This window comes from Lepeophtheirus salmonis, chromosome 7 (assembly GCF_016086655.4).
Source record: "Lepeophtheirus salmonis chromosome 7, UVic_Lsal_1.4, whole genome shotgun sequence".
In the NCBI taxonomy this organism is placed as follows: domain Eukaryota; kingdom Metazoa; phylum Arthropoda; class Copepoda; order Siphonostomatoida; family Caligidae; genus Lepeophtheirus; species Lepeophtheirus salmonis.
Genome location: NC_052137.2, coordinates 4,344,096 through 4,362,528, shown reverse-complemented (window position 1 = coordinate 4,362,528; position 18,433 = coordinate 4,344,096). Strand labels below are relative to the sequence as shown.

The window sequence follows — 18,433 nt, the reverse complement described above, 5'->3', positions numbered from 1 at the left end:
TGCACGACACCTAAAACTTTTTTTGAATTGTTTAAAATTTTTGTCATTCATCTATTTGTACCCAAATACCATATTTTAAGCCTATGATGTCTCAACCTTTCCAAAAAGAGAGGAATTTTGAATAGTCTACTAACCAGGGTGTTTTAATATTGTGCTGGTGATTTTGTTGACTGTTTGACTGTCAACTTTCAAATACCTGTTCCAGATATAAAGAAGAATGAATTTAGAAAAGAGGAACATGACGTGACGATCCTCTTTGTCAAAAAAAAAAAAAATGAAAATTTTAAATTGAAAGATCTCAAACGGGCGTTCCTATCCGGACCGTGTAAAAGATTTTTAAGGGTCATTTGGAGAATGATGATCCCAGATATGTCATCAACCACAAAAAAGTCGAACAGAGAAAGAAATATGTCTCCCAGAAGTCTGGATCTTAATCTGATGGATTATTTTGTCTAAGGCTACGTTAGATATAAAACAAATTGAATATATAATACCATGAATCACTCTCTGATTTCTTCCATTATCGAGACATTGACCAACATGTCAAGGAACTGCCTCATCAGTGCCTGCTCCTCCTTCCGGGCCCGTATCCAGGCCGTGATTGAGGCTTAGACGGATTCATCAAATGAGCTATTTTTCAACACTCATATGTACAATTGAAGCATATTTTAAAGTGAATTTGGCGAATAATTTGCCTTCAGTGAGAATTTAAAGATTTTTGAAAAATGCACCGATTTGATCTTAACACCCTGTATTTATGAAGTAATAAAACTAATTGAGATTTTCTCCTTTTCTAGCTATTTGTTCAAGATTCTTTTTATGTTGACGTAGCATACTTGTAACATATAAGGCCTGTACATTACTTATACACATATTTTTATGCATGATAATTCACAACAAGTAAAAAAAACAACTTTTTTTTTGTTTAAAAGTAAGACTCTTTTATCAAACTTAAAGTAGCATCAGATTCCCTCTATTTTATGTAAATGTAATAAACTATATAGAACATAAAAACACGTAGTAAAATGTGATAAGACAAAAGTCCCATACGTCAAAGTTTGACATTTTAAAATAATAAATATATAAATTTATATAAGACATGAGATTATTTCATTCAAGTTTTTCCTCCTACGGAATATCTCTTTAAGAGGACCAAAAATGTTTGAATATACATGAAAGCATAAAAGAAAATATGATATGTAGTGTGTCAACATAAAACAATCTTGAATATAATCAAGAAAAGGAGTAAATATGAACTTATTGGTTACTTCATAAATGTTCTATACTAAGTTGAAACTTGAATAAGTAAGTTGTAGAAATTGCATTTTTTGTTAAGGATTTATAATACATGTAATGAGAGTAATTTAAAATTAAATACTCTATACGGCGTTACCTTGCTAACACAAAAAATACCATACGGATCTTATTGTCAGCTGTTGATTCCCTCGCCTCACTTGATACGTCATGACTATTTCATAATTTATTCTTTTGGATAAATAATCAAATTGATAAGTTATGTAATACTTTTCCCAAAAGAACAGGAATACAATTTTTGTTGATCCCTCGTTGCAAATATATGTTACGGGCAGTGAGGCAAATCGGACATTTAGCAAAATGTGATCATGAACCCCCGCTTCCCTGAGCATCAAGTACCACTTTTAATATCCTATAATACACCCCACCCACGGGTTGTCCAAAGAACCCTAGGTTCAAGAAGTAGATCATTACACAGCGCTATCGCTTCCCCAAGCATCAAGGACCCCTTTTAACATCCTATAATACAGCCCAGCCCATGGGTTGTTCAAGTGGGGAAAAATGTGGGTAATTAGACACCTATGATCCACTTCTTGAACCTGCAGTTCTTTTGCACAGCCCATAGATGGGGTGTATTAAAGGATATTACTAGGGGTCTTTGATGCTCCGGAAAGCGGTGGCGGTAAATAATGGTCCACCTTTTGGATCAGTGGTTTAATTTTCCCATTCCAAATGATAATTTCCCTACAAAGTGTTGCGAGGTAGGGGGATTATGCTCTTCTAACTCTTCTAAATGGTATTAGAACCACGGACCTAAATAATAACTGAATACTCCATAGGCAAAGAAAAGGAGAGTCAATCGTCAGCTGATACTTTATTTTATTTATTTTGTACCAGTTTTTCTATAGGGCGGTGATTAGAACTCATTGGCTATTCCTTTTTCACTATAATTTATTTTTTGATATTATAATTATTTTCCTTTGTTCTTTTCTCCCGGCTATATAATTAATATGATCGAGATACAACAGTAAAATTAGAACCAATAATATAAAAGGGACGCGAATATGTCATGCAGTGTTACCACCAGCAAAATTACTCGTCTTTTCCCCAAACGTTCTGTTCTGGTAAATTTTACATATCATCTTCGCTGTAAGGATGGAATCTGCTTTTAAATGGGATCGATTCTTGGGCGGGAAACAATTCTTGCTAATAAATAGTAATTTGTTGTTATAAATTAACAAAAATTCCCCGAAAAAATACCTACAAATGTCATACCCACTCAATTTTGGGGAAAAAAGAAAAAATCATCAGGTCAGGTCTCCAACCATTGTGTGGATCAAACTTGATCGAAATAGGAGATAAGTCCGGGACGGACGAGTTTAAAAAATCAATAATTGTGCATCTGGAAGTCGGTGACAAGTATGAACTAAACATTATAATTGTAACACCTGTAGTAATTAATTGGGAGGGGGGGGGGATAATGTCTGAACAGACCTATACTGACCTGAATAAGGCTCTCCAATGTTCATAAAATGGATCCTCTGCATACTTTACACAGAATCCAACTAATAACATCCTCGCATACTCTACACAGAATGGATCGTAATATGATGCAGAGGCCAAGATTTTAGAATATCTAATTTAATGGACCTTTCCAAAACATACTCTACACAGAATGGATCGTAATATGATGCAGAGACCAAGATTTTAGAATATCTAATTTAATGGAATGCACAAAGATTTCCAAAATCAATAATGTAATGATCAAAAATGTAAAGAGACATTAAATACTATATAAAGATCAAATAAAATATTTTAGTATGTTTTTATATACATTGACATCATAAAATTAATTTTTTCCTCACATCAAACACTGTTTATTTAATGAAATTTATATGGGTATATAAAATGACCATTATAGTTTCAAATAAATAAAGAGCTTTTAGGACAATACTATAAAATATTTCAGCCTTAATGATTTCAATTATGTATATAAATTCATGTCCTCCAGAAAATTGCCATTGACAAAAAAAAAAAAAAAAAAAAAAAAAAAAAATTATAGATGGTCGCCAATAAAATAACTTTCCTAGTTTCACAAATTACATCTCAGACAGGTATGATTTATGTAGCATAGCTGTGGGGTCTCAAGACAAGTTAAAAACAACTTTAAAAAACTACCATAAAAAAAGGTTGAAAAGTTCTAGACTTAACAAAGAAAACAAGTTTTTTTTTCGTTTAAAATTGTTTTATTTTAAATTATTAATATTATTTCTATTTATTCACTTTATGGAGTGGACTCCCCATAATACTTAATCGGGAATCGGAAAATTTGATGTTTTTTCTAAAATCGATATCGGCATCAGAAAAATAATGTTTAATTTGCAATTCTGAATCTTATATAATATTATTTATTAAGGGTATTTTACTATTTATCGTTTTTCTAAATTATGAAAAAAAAAAATATATAATTTTTGCTTTTTATAAGAAAATGTAGTATTTGAAATTTATTTTCAAAAAATTTAATTTTCTGCAAATAATTATGTACTTTTGAAATTTTCATCCAAAAAAAATTATATTGGATTTTTTTTTTTGAAATAATTTTAGTAGATTTAAAAAACAAAATATACAATAGAAATTCAATTATTGACGTTATTTAAAAAAAAAAAATTTTTTTTGCTTGTCAATTACTGCGAATTTTGGATTTTTTTTTCTAAAAAATTAAATTTTTGGTTTAGAACAAAAAAAATTTAAATTTTTTTTCCAAAAAATTAAATTTTCATTTACATTTTTGAAATTTTTTTCTCAAAAATGTTTTTTTATGAGAATGGCCATAGGTTATTGAAATTTTTTTCCAAATTTTTTTTGTGAATTTCTGAATTTTGGAAAAAAATTTAAACATCAAATCATCAATTAATTTTTTTTTTTTCTGAAATTTTTTTATTTAGTACGCTTTTGTATAATATCATACAAACTAATGAACAAATTGTCATTTATTTTGACAACCACCTTTTGAAGGTTCGTACAGAATGAGAATAAGGTGAATTTGAAAAAATAGCGACATCTATAAGTGAAGTCATGTACTATTCAGCCCATCCACTCAAAAAACTATTTTTAACTACCTAAATCAAAGCATCGATATCTAGAGTATTAGATCACAATAGTTATTAACCTGAGCTCCGTATTGCATCGTCTAGGGCTCTGCAATGTTACCAAGGCGATCAAGGGCAATAAAAAATTCATAGCCTCAAAATATGGATATTGCTCCTAGAGATAGATGAAAGGTCAGGGATCACTGCTTCAGTATAAGCACCATTTAAGTATGAAGCTCTGGACTTTTCAGCCCATGTAGTCTACTCACTTATACTCCATATCAAGGGGTTGTACCTTGTAAAGTTGGTCACTCGAGGCAAATTAAAAACCACCACAGTAGTTTCAAGAACCATAAGCGATCCTCCTCATTTATAAATTTTTCTTAAAATTACGTACTTTCCTACGCCCAGATCGATTTGTTTCAAACATTTAAAAAAATCAATTTTTTCTTGAAATAATAGATTTTATGAAAAATAATATTAATTGAAAAAATAGAATATGCAGTATTTATATATTAGCATATACGCAGCTCCCACATTCTTGAACATGATTTATTGACTCAAGAATTTGTCAGAATGTCATTTTATTATCTAACTCTAAGTCAAAAAACGAAAAAAAATCCATACAAGTGTTCTTAAATAACCTTATCTCTATAAAATTCGAAAGTTTAGTATTTTTTAGGACAACTTATAACAACATTTTCAATAACTAATGTTAGAGGGAAGAAAAAATTACATTGCAAAGTTAGAAGGCGAAAATACCTTCAGGAAAATTCCCGAGTCAATAAAATGATACTGGTTATTTTATAGATCTGAAACTTTTTTTTTTTTTTGCATTCAATGTAAATTAAAAATACAAATTGAAAATCATCCATAATTAGTAACGCCTAATATATCTCCCGCGGGTATGTAAATATATAAGAAACAGAAAATTAACGTGATTGAAGAATGTTTGGGAGGAGAGTGGTTTGGCTGTTATGGCGTTGTATTTGATTAGCTGCAAGCTGTCCCAAGAGAAATAAAATACATGCGTATTCTACCCTGTTAGCACTAATATAAGGAGTAATTTCTCCGATCTCGATCCTCTATTCTACTACAAGTCAAACAAAGACTTACACTTATAAATAGTGATGAAAATTGTGTGTATTATGGGCGTGTAAAAAAAAAAAAAAAAAAACCGAAAATCAACAGGGTAAACCTACAAATTTGAAGAATGTTTTGGAGGAGAGCAGCTTAGCTGTCATGACCTTTCATTAGATCATCTACAATCAGCTGTGACAAGGAAGGAGTTGGAGAAGGACACAAATAAGGACGTTGGCAAGAAAGACTCCTTTGTCAAGCTTCAATTCTACTCAGAGTCTAACAAGGACTTACAATTATAACTCCCAAAGAAACCATAATTGTTACCCTTCGTCTTTCATTAGCAAAGGGACCTGTTATTGCTTAGATAGGCTGTCTTCAAGAATTAAATGATAATGCCACCAGTTTTGGAAAATAATAATGCTCGGATTACCAATTAGACAAAAACGCTCCCGCTTTCTAGGGCATGCTTTATAAAGCTTAATCTATAGCAAACTTGTCATAGAATGTCCCAGAGTTATAATCAATTTGACTTTCTAATAATTGGTTAATAATAGTTATGATTATTGTCAGGGATATTTATCTGAAGTTATGTGTCTACTATTAAACTCACGAAAAAAGGTTTTTTAAGTATTATTTTATTGATAGAACGAGGATGTTCAAGCCTCGTTAGTACTAAAAAATAAACCATTTACACTTACACTAAGGGCTCTTATTATTAGAAATTGTCTAATGAATTGCTTTCATATAATGTGTAAGGACTATAATTATTTTATAGCAAGTTCTTCAATAATATTGCCTTATCAACTTAATAATGAACATTACAAATGCTTACATAGTCGTTAAATATCCTAATTTGACTTACATGTCATAAGTATTAATTGGATTATTTATTTATAGACCCTTATCTCCAGAAATATGGAATTACAAGGATTTCTATCTTTTTTTTTTTTTATTACTAATTCCTTCACATAAAATTAAGTAAACAAATGTTTAAAAAATTCCTGTAAAAAAATATGCTCTGTTACATTTATTAAAAAAGAAGGATATTTCAGCTCCCCCCGCCTTGATTAAGGAATTTTTTGCTTTTTACTAGAAAATTTATTATTTGAAATTTTATTTAATTTTTCAATTTTTTTTCCAAATTAGATTTGCTGTGATTAGCAATGGATTTTTTTAAATTTCTCTCCAAAATTGGATTTTTTGAATTTTTTTCGAAAAATTTTATATAAGAAATTTAATTTTTTATTTTTTTTAAAAATTTTATATCAAAAATTTAATTTTTGAGTTCTTCTTCAAAAACTTTTATACAAGAAATTAAATTTTCTTGAATTTTTTTCAGAACATTCGTCGATATTTGATTTTTTTATGACTAGCAGTTGATATTTGAAATGTTTTTTGTGAATGCACCTGTGGATTTTGGAAAATAACTTGGCAAAAATTTAACTTTTTAAGAATAGCTATGGATGTTTGAAATTTTTTTACAAAAAATTAATTTTTTGAGAATAGTTGTGAATTTTTAAATTTTTTTTGAAAAAATTTTAATATTTGAAATTTTTTACAAAATCATATAAGTTTTAATTTTTTTTTTTCGAAATTTCATATTTCATTTCTTTTTTAAATTTAATTTTAGACGTAAAAAAAAAAAAAATCCAAAAACCCAGCCCTCCCCCGAACAAATATAATTGCTGATGACGTCCCTGTAATAAGATTTGAATGAATGTAAATATCCTTACTTCTTTGAGTTTTTCAGAGAGCTCTCCAAGAATTTCGTCTTCATCAAAGAATTTCCCTTGATAGCGGTGTTCGAAATACTCCGTGATGCGCTGTCTCATATTTCTAGGGAGTTTTCTAAACACCATGTATTCCTCGACTTGTTTTACCTAAGATCAAAATTATATAAAGACTCTCTTGTACCAATAATAATTAATTTCATTAAATATTTACCTTTTCTCTATATTGTCTTCTTGATGAATCCAAACTTTGAATCAAATTTGTGGCATGTCCTAGAAACATGGCATAACAAGTTGCTCCACTGATCATAGAAAGCATGGTTAGCCACATATCTGTGAGACTTTGTGGAGGAAAACGTCCATATCCGATGCATAGCATATGTGACATTGCTTTAAATAGTGCCCAAGAATACTGCTCAAGCCAATACGCTTCCTATTTTTTTTTGAAAAGAATGATACATTTAAGGATTACATATAATTAGGGCTAGGTTTAATTTTCGAAGCGGTTAATTAAACTTCAAACTTGTATTATAGGGGTATTTAAATACAAATGAGTAATTTGTAGACATAAAAAAAGAAATAGAAAGATCACGTCGTTACTTTTATTCAATTAGGCATCCTTTCCTCCAAAAAGACAAAAATAGATCGGTTGGTATATGTCACACCAACAAAACCCCTCTTATTTAACCCCATAAAAGGCCTAAATCACTCATTGGAGGCATAATTGCAGTTCTATTGAATATAATCCCGAAAATATATATCAAAATTTTATTGATATGTCCAGAAAACTTGACGTTGAATGGAGGAAACAACGAGTTTTATCATAGACTCATGATTGGTACTGACCTCACATACGAGAAAGTTCCTACTCACCCCTTGGTATGACCTGCAGCTCAACTCATTATTTGGTCAGCTATATTCAATAGGGATTCTATTCTAGATATAATGAGGTAAGTTTAAGAAGCCTGTCTTCTTTAGGAATCTTAACACTCCAAAGAAATTAAAGGAAGAATCCATAGAAAAAACTATTTAAACCTTTATGACCTAAAGGTGCAAACCCCCTTTTGCAATGGTTGTTTTTACTTCCCTTTAAAAAGAGTGACAAAAGATTTCATTGTTCCTAGACGCTGGCATTTTAAAATGACTTTTATTAAACCAACAGACGAGGCTCATTCTATTTGTACTTGCTATTTAAATTTGTTAGGACTTTGAGAAAATTGAAAAAAAATAATTTTATTTTCCCTTATGTATATTTCGAATGGTAGGAAATTTACCACACAATTTTAGATCTCTGCCAAATGTATCAAACTTTATAAACAATGAAAAGATTATGGGGAATTTATTATCAATATACTACAAGCCTTTGTGGATTCCAGGGCTGTCAAAATTCTGCTGCAAAGATTCGTTGCCATCAACAGTAAGGGTCTTGAAAATAGACCTTTTAATTTAATCAAAGCTTCGATACTCTTTGGATTATCTGAAAGGAAGAATCAGTCTCCACAAAAGTTTAAAGCCATTGATTTTGCTTGATTAAACTCTAAGACATTAGATTCTGGAAAGCTTACATCCTATGAGCCAATATACCCTTACAAAGCGGCAAAAGAAGTCCATCAGTATCACCCCCAACATAAGAAGCTACTAAAGTCAATCCTAAGTTATTTTCGAATTTCTAACCCGACCTCTTAATTTCTAGTGTTTATTTTGGTTATAATTATTTTTATATAGCAAGAATTATAGATGTGCTTTATTAATGAAATTATTTATTATTATTGATGTGCTTCATTTTTTAAATAATTTTAAATTAAAGACACTTAACTTCCCCCCATTAAAATACACTGCTTGCATGAAATAGGCTATTTGGTGCTTTTATTTTTTAACTGCCCTCTTTGATAGAAATTTTTGAAAGTTTTTATATGAAGCAATAAGTTTAAACTATAATGTTTATTTATATATATTTATTTACGTAATCCCTTGTACATATTAAAGGAATGATGTATAAAAAAGAACACTATTTATTTTAGTATTCAATTAAAATGTTTCTAACTGCAGCCTTTCTTTTATCTCCTCAACCTACATATGAGCTGATAAGTCCGGGGCTTCACACATAGATGAAATCGGTACATGGAGGGGGGGGGGAATATTATTACCTTATTTTAAATAAATCGTGATGATTAAATTTACTCATTACCAAACTTTACTGAAACAAACAGAATGGACAAATATTAAAAAGATCTATGAAAAATAATTTGTCTCATTTTGCAGATTTTAGTTCTCAAAAAATTCTTGTACAATGCGGATTTCATATAACGCTGATTTTTATTGTTCCCAAAAGCTGGAGACTCATATACTTTTTTTATTTTAAATAAAGCTCATATCAAAATTGCCAATATTTATCACGAATTATTATTATTTCGATGTATACATATTTTTTAGTATTTTTTTTTTTTACTGGTACAATTGATTGGACCTTCTTTTTTATGTTGCAAATGGGTAATAAAACCAATTAGAGGTAAAATGTCAAAATTTTGATATCATATTATATTTGTTGAAAAAAATATATATTTTTTTAAAATTTCTTACTATTACTCGTAAGAAATATTTTCAATTGATTTTTTTTTCTTTTTGAAGCTGAAAACAAAAAAAAAAAACATTTAACACTAATTTTGATACAATTTAGAATTTGCCTTAAAATATTACTTAATGTTTAATCCTTAGTGATGGAATTTTAAATATACATAATTCCATCAACGTCATTTTGTTTCCATTTTAAATACCTCCTTGAATTTTCGTTCGTATTTTTTTGGAAATAAACATATTCAATGGTTAAGCTTTTTATTTAAAATTTCCTATATTAATAATAATTGTTAAGCTTCAAATTTATAATTAAAAAAAATGTGAGGAAGTTCTAACTTTGCTGAGATCTGTAGTCTGACATTTGAAAAATGTTAAGAACGATATATTTGCACCTATTTACCTCTGATATATTATTGTATTACATTGGGAGAAAATGTATATCTTATTTATTATGGGTCCCATTGGATCATACGATTAGGTGTTCTAAATGTGTGAGTATATACTACAAACACTTTTTGGACAGTATGGAGGTCTCAAAGGAAGAAATTCGCCATATTTTACATTTTTATCACCTGAAAGGGAAACACGCGTCTAAAGCAGCCAAGAAAATTAGCAGTATATACAGAACCAATACTCTTTTCGTTCGTGCTGCACAACAGTGGCTCGAGCGATTTTCCCCAATCAATTCTACCCTCTAGTGTTAAGAACTAGACTGTTTGAAGCTATCGATCGAACAGAAGCAGCCATCACATTTGAATAAGAGACAACATGACGTCATCAAGACAACGCCAGGCCGCACAAACCTTTGATCCAATAGCTTGGATGGGAAGTACTTATACATCCACCCTACAGTCTGGAACTGACACCAAGTGACTACCATCTATTCTATCTATGCCCAATACAAATTTGGCCTCAATAGATGTGTGTGAAAATTGATTGTCTAAGTTTTTTTTCAATAAGGGATCAGGGCTTCTACGAAAAGGGCATTATTATGTTGGATTCTCATTTGCAACAAGTTATCAAATAGAAAGGAACATAATTGGCTTCAATCGGATGATTGTAACACTTCTTATAAAGCATTAAAATAAATCGAAAAATACGAAATGACTCTTCCGTAAAGCTATTGTATAAAAGAAACAGAATGAATCATATGGGAAAAGGAAAACATCTCTCTTTATTCCAGGTATTTACGAGTTCCATGCATCTACTATCTGACTTTCCGCAATTCTTCTGTTTCTTTGTGAAAGAAAGGTTATTTGTTTAAAATAAAGTTAGAATGTTAATTTAACATTGAAATTATTTTGTTGGCAAATTTATAGTTGAATTAATTTCAGCAGTCCGTGAATGGTGGTACTATACCACAGCCGTTCCAGTGTTATAGTTGTAGTTACTTTCTAAATTACCAAAAAGAGAAATGTTTTGGTATTTTGAAATATATTGGATTTTTTTCTAATTATACGTAGTTCTTTGAGGATATACTTATATGTACACATGTAAGTATATAGAAAATCCTACATTTCACATCAACCTTTGAAAATGAATAAATTTCCAATCACGTACGAAAGAATTATAGGGAAAATTATATCCCAATGCAGTTTGTATACTATTAAAAATCCTCCAATATTACTTACGTATTATAAAAATAGAACATAGTCAAATCAGTTTAAGTGCAACACTACGTTATTTCGTAACGTTAAAGTCGATTGAAAACAAAAAAATAAATTATTTTATGCGAATAGTTAACAAAATTTGTCGTTTCAAAATCTTATAAATTACATATTCAGCTCAGGCAGTACTTGACACGTTGACTACGAACTGTAATTTGGTTTGATTGTAATATTATTATTATTCAGTTCCTCTTTATTGATTATCTTCTCAGTGAAATTGAAAACAAATCAATATTGGAGCTTAACATTCTACAACTAAATACTTTTATGTAAAAAGAAACCCTAATGATTGATGCTTCAAATAACTTTCTTCGTTGCAAAAGCAATTGAGAAAAGAAGGCGTTAATCCATTTCAAGCAAACTTATAAAATATAGAGATTTTTTAACCTTCAAATGGCATTTTCTCTCAATTGGATAATCGCATTTATAAGAACATATTTGAAATTAATATACCATTTTCCAAATAGTCAACTAATTTTTATGTTTGTGACAGATTTTATTATTACTTAAAATTTGTTTCAAACCTTTAAAAAGGGTAAAACCAATTCAAAATTTAAATTGAAAATTCTTGATAGGCTGATTCAATAGGGAAAAACAAATGATAGATTTGGGATCAAGGGGTCAAATGCCATTAAAATAAAATATGGAATTCCAAAAGATTTTTGAAAAAAGTAAAAGTTGGTGGACTTGTGTACTTAATTAATTTAACTTCTTTCTAAAATTTTAGATATGTTATTTAGTTAACAAATCAGCCCTTTTTCTTTGTTTTTACTTATTAAGTGAAATTTTTCATCGTATCACACCTATCGATAAAGTTATCGAGTCCTTGGTTATGGATTCACTATATGGGATATTCACAAACCTCGTGGCTACTTAGAGAAAGCGGGATAAGGACTAACAGAATGTCTATCCTGGTTGGGGAATGGGGCGGGCTGTCGATTACCTCCTCTGACTTGATATATCATGGCTATTTCATAAATAAATAAAGTAATAAATTATTCTACACTTATGCTCCGTTTCCGAAAGGACAGGAATATAATTTCTTGTTCATCCCTTTTCATGGTATATATATATAATATAGTAGCCATCTTATGATGACATTTTGGATATCATATAGAATAAAAATGCACAGCTACGCTTTAATAAAATATTACTAAGTAATATTATAATTCAGTATCGAATAAAATAGGATTTTAATATTATGAAATACATATCTAATTTATTCATTTTAAAAGTTGTAGAAAAATAGTATCACATTGACAGTTTGGGATTACCTATAAGAGATTAATAGCAGTAGGTATGATTGACTTATTTGGATAACTACAAATTGATTTAGGGAACTTTTTCTGTTTCTTGTAGGAGGTAAGGTTGCGTGATATCATAAAAGTAAAAACATGCGGAATAATATGCCAAGATGGTATGAACGACGTCATTGGGAACAGGAGAAAAATGGGGGAATATGGAAAAAGGATCGCCCTTACTATTTTTAGATAAAAGGGTGACCTTTTCTGTAAAAAAAAGAGCTCATTTTAGAAATATATAAAAAAAAAAAATTGAAGTGCTATTTTGAAAAATTCATTTTTTATGTTCCTTTAATTGGTATTATGGAGTTCCACTGATATAAGTATTTGTAAACATTATAGTACAAGGTGGTCCAAATAAATTGGGAAAATCTTTAAAGGCTTAAAACGAACAAACTAGACGGGGTAGAACCTTCAATTTTTATTATTTTAAAGCTTCACACATAATAATGACATTCAATTATTCATAATGAGATCTTCTTCTCTTGATTACCTCGGTCGCACGGTGAAGAAAGCTTTGGGAGGCCCAGGCAACCTTGTGAGGATCCATCTTTGGTAATGTACTGGTTTTATACTTTTAATTAACATTCTCTAAATGGATGGTATAGTCCTGAAAGAAATTACACCTTCCAACAAGACCACTGTCTGCACCGGCCCATAACGCCAAAAAATGCAAGATGCATTGGCTTCAAAATGTCTTCAATTTTGGAGCCCTTATTTTTGGCCTACATACAGCCCGGACCTGAAACCAAATATTTTATCTCTAGTTGAGCGTCAAGCATGAGGCAATGATGCATGTGCTAGGTATAATTCGTCTTTGGCTGCCCTGAAGAAGTCCATTAGGCATACAGTAGCCAAGCTGGACCTGCACGTGGTCGTCCAGGCGTGCATAGCTTCCAAGGCCGTGTGGCCGAGGTTATCATGAAAGGCAGATCTCGTTATAAATGATTGAATGCCATTAAATGGAGCCTTCAAATAAATAAAAAATAGTCTTTTGGTGTCAATTTACATAATCTATATTCCTTAACTTGGAGTGACCGTGAATCGAACCCAGCCCCTGCAGACGCCCCAGAATCGTCAGTTAGGTCTTTTGTTAATTTAAATAAAACAACCAAAATTTTCTTACCAAAAACTCAAAAATCTCAAATAATATAACAAAATCAATCCGATTTAAAAAAAAACATTTTTGTTTTTGTAAATGGAAAAAGATTCTATTTTTTTTTAAATTAGAAAAATTCTGAGGAAAGGAGTAGTGGGCTATAAAATTGTTCAATAGTATCCTCATGACATATATCCTTATATTTGTATATAAACAAAATTAAAACAAATAATTACCTGCAGTTCATTAATGGCAACCCAACAATTTGATGGAAATCCTTGAAGCATGGGTACCAAAAACTGAAGACATCCTGACCAATGCCCGATAAGCAACATCATGCAAATTAAATTGAATATTCGCATAAAGACACCCAAGGAACTCAAAAACTATATGTAGAAATAATTAAAGTATTACATTTTTTATAATGACAAATATCCTTATATTGTTGGAAGGTAAAAGTTTCCTATGATTTCAAAACCCTATTTGATTATTTAAAAGAAGAAAAATATATAAAAATTCTAACACTATTTAGTGAAAAATCCTTTACGTAAAAAAATGTTATTTGATGATGAAATCTTTATGCATGAATTTGTATAATTGTAGCTCTTAATTTGCTTTATTTAAATACAAATGTTTAGGAAAAAATGATTTGACTCTAATTTGTTATGTGGTATTAAAATTGATAGTAGGCCTATTCAGAAATGAAATATTTGATCAATTTGACTCAATTTAAGTGTGTTGAATTTTGATAAGTAATATCACTTAAACCAATGCAATGATCTGCAATTATAATACTTTTGACCCATAGGTATATTGAATAAAATTTTAATATATTTTTTAATAGTTGTGATTTTTACAAATCACACCGCTACTCCTAAGTAAATCACTTTCCCACTTTAAACTTAACAAACCAAATTAATAAGTGTTCCGTTTTGTAATGGTCAAACTAAAAACTATCAATATGTATCAACCTTTAAAAATCTAAGGTCAAAAATAATTATAATGAATAGCTATTTTTTTCATAAGAAAAATTTATTTAATATATATAATAAGTTTTGTTTTGTTTAGTTAACTAATAGCTTTTGAATATGTGTTTAACTTGCCTATAAGTCTTTTGATTTATGATATATCACTTATCATAAATTTATTATAATATTCATTTCTTGTTCTTTAATACTCTAGGACTCAAAATTGAATAAAGTCACTGATCCAATATTTTCTTTCAATGATACCACATATTTAATTTGAGTCAAATCCGTTTACTCGTAAAACAAAAACAATATTGTGGAAGGGCCCATATATATATATATATATATAACATATGATCAACTTTAGAGATTTTAGAAAAAACAAAACAAAACAAACACCAATTAACTTTACATGCAAAAAAAGATCATCATTTTTTTACAAGAAGGATCATACGATAAATTATGTAATGATATATCTGTATGGATTTATGTTAGTCACGGTGATACAAACGGAAGTTTAGGTTTTGATTGTCGGTCTCAAACCTTTTTGAAATTAGTCTTATAATCCTCAAAGTCTATATTTTACGTTCCTATGATGGGCAACTTTTATTAATATACATACAGTTTAAAAAAAATCATGGTTTGTATCCTATTATTCACTTTCTTCCGTAGCTCATACATTTATCAAAAAATTTGTTGTTTATGGACATAAAAAGATGATTAAAGCAAACTCCAAATGTTAAATTGTAAAAAAAAACCAAAAAAAAACCCAATGGTTGCTTTTAAAAGTGGATCCTGCAAATTTGAGACATTCTGTATATTCATTCAATGTTTAATAGGAAAAAGTTAAAATATACAAAGTTAATTGTAAACTTTGTGGTTCCTCATAGGAAAAAACAAGGAAATTAAACATTTATATTTCTAAGAAAAATCTCATTTCTTTGACAACATTTTTCCCTCTTTGCAGAATAGACTTGCTGTATTTCTTTATAACATATTTACATGAATTAATAATACAAACGCTGAAATGAATAGGAATATGCTCACAAATTTTTATTTAAATTAAATATTATATAAAAGAATTAATAAGGAACTATAAAGAATAAGATACAAAATTTTAAATAAATAAAATGAAACCATGTACGAAAATAATCAAGGCGTAGCAAATGGGCTGAAAAGTCAAGGGTTTCACACATAGATGGCACTATTTTAATTTTTTTTTTGATGAGACTAAATACCATTCAAGCTAAGTAATGGCTTGAAAAATTTGATGGGGACTCTGCTCATCAGAAACAACAATTAAACATTGGTTTGCTGACTTTCTACCAATGATACAGAACGCTGTGGACGTCCAGATTAAGCGGTAACAACAGAAAATTAAAAAAAAAAAAAGTCCAGAAAATCGTCTTATATGATCGGAATGTGAAGTTGAATGATTTTACTGAAATCATAAAGATATCAAAAGATGTGGAATTTGTCAATGAGAAAGCTTTGTTTAATGTGGGTGCTGCGTTTGTTCACTGTCGACCAAAAACAAAAACGTGGTGATGAGTTTGAGGAGTGTTTGTCCAGTTTTAAACGTAACCAACCAGAATTCTTGCATCGGTATGTGACAAAGGATGAAACATGGGTCCATTACTTCACTCCAGAATCAAAAAAATCATCATTTGAGTGGACAGCAACTGGTGCAAATCGTTCAAAGCGCTCAAAAGTACAAAAATCAGCTGGAACGATTATGGCCATGGTATTTTGGGATGTGTATAGCATAATATTCATGAACAACCTTGTGAAGGGAAACACCATCAACAGTCAATATTTAATAGTGTTATCAGAGCGTTTGAAGAACGAAATCATGGAAAAACGGCCACATTGAATGAATAAGAAATTGCTGTTTTACCACAATAATGCACCGTTTCACAAGTCAATCAAAACCATGACAAAACTACTGAGTTGAACTTCGAATTGCTTCCACAATCCCTAGATTTTGCTTACAGTTTGAAGACCAAAAAAATTAGGTTATCGCTAAAACCGAGAACTATTTTGAGCGAAAAGATAAAACATTTAATAAAAATGTCATCAAAATGTTAGGGTTTGCTGGAATGATTGATGAAGATTATATAGATGAATTAAGCCAATTTTGATTGAAAAAAAGTGTTTTCTTTTTTAAGCCCGGGACTTTTCAGCACATGTGTTATAACTAAAGTTATCATCAAATTGCTTTTCTTTAATTTTTTTCTATGAAACTTTGAATCCATACGATTGGGATCTATACCAATCATTATTATTTATTTATAAATATATTAAAGTTCTTTTTCCATACTTTGATTCACTTTTGAAATTTTCCCGCGTTTGGAACAAAGAATTATAAATAGAATATAATTATTCAGAGTAAAACACTTATTTTCTCAAAAACTGTATAATAAAAAAAAAAACTTTTGTAAGACGAAAAGTCAAATCTAAACTATGAGAAGTAGGCTTAATTTCACAGGAGGAGAGGGGGTTTGGGGGGGGCTACAAGCCTCTTAAATTATTAGAGTTCGAAAATTACGAAATATTACTTTCCATAAAACACGTCATTTAACTAAATGTCGACACAGTTTAGGAAAATATATAACTAAAAAATGTTCGATGTTAAAAAAGGTCATGTAAATAATTAAAAATGAACCAAATTATTTATTAAAAATACCTTTTACTATTTCTGAGGACAATAAAAAAGTTCTTATCTTATGTCATTAAACTTACCATAAAATTGCTTCCCTTAAATATTTTTCCGTGAAAAATAGAATCCATATGATGGGACTCTAATTCTAAATTCTAAAGTTCTTAGCTGATAGCTTACTAACTAACTAAATTTTGACCTTTTCCCGCCTTTAAAATAAAAAATTATAAATAAATTACAATTAATCAGGGTAAAACCCTCATTTTATCGACATCTTATAAATTATTAAACCAAATATCAAAACACTCTAGATTTTTTTTGACCTTGTTTTGAAAAAAAATAGTTCATTTCACTAAAAATGAATTAGATTATTTATTCAAAAAGACCTTCTGTTTTTTTTTTTTGGAAATAATAAAGCCCTAAAAAATAGAAGTTACCAAACGAGTTTTTAAACTTATTTCAAAAACTTTGAGACCACAAATCAAAACTAAAAGCCCCTGTATTTTACCACCGTATTTGTACAAATGAAATAATGTTTTATTTACACACATAGTTTATATTAATATAATATTTACAACATATTTTTAAATAAGCATGCAAATTCATGTTTCCTTGAAAGTGTGCACAAGGCCACGTGAGCCCAAAGGCAGGTGGATTAATAGTTTTAGAGAGATAAATTAAGGTTTACTAATAATTAATCATAAGTTATTTTTTTCTAATCAAAATCCCTTTTCTGATTAAGAAGTACTTATTTATATATTATTATAAAGTATAAATTAGGTCAAACGTATGAAATTCAGCACTGATTCAACAATCCCTTTTGCTTTATGTATATGATGTACCAATTTTTAAGGAAATTATTTTTATAAATGAAATACTATCATAATACCTGGAATTGTATAAAATATGAATTGCTGGAGTGTTAAAAAATTAAACATAAATTTAACATGGTGTATCTTGTTATTTGATGAATATTTTGAAACAGGGAAGCTAAGCTACCATGAAGTTT

The 18,433-nt window shown here is 29.5% G+C and overlaps 1 protein-coding gene across 2 annotated transcripts in view; it reads right to left on the bottom strand.

Annotated features, from left to right (window-relative positions):
- Ih (hyperpolarization activated cyclic nucleotide gated potassium channel Ih) overlaps positions 1–18,433 on the bottom strand; it is a 283,308-nt gene that overhangs the window by 14,599 nt on the left and 250,276 nt on the right. For both annotated transcript variants that reach the window (XM_040716982.2, XM_040716983.2), the window contains 3 exons: positions 14,034–14,183; positions 7,371–7,589; positions 7,160–7,306 (listed from right to left, as the gene is read on the bottom strand). In XM_040716982.2, coding sequence (XP_040572916.2) covers positions 7,160–7,306; positions 7,371–7,589; positions 14,034–14,183 — 516 coding nt within the window. The remainder of the gene's footprint in view (positions 1–7,159; positions 7,307–7,370; positions 7,590–14,033; positions 14,184–18,433) is intronic.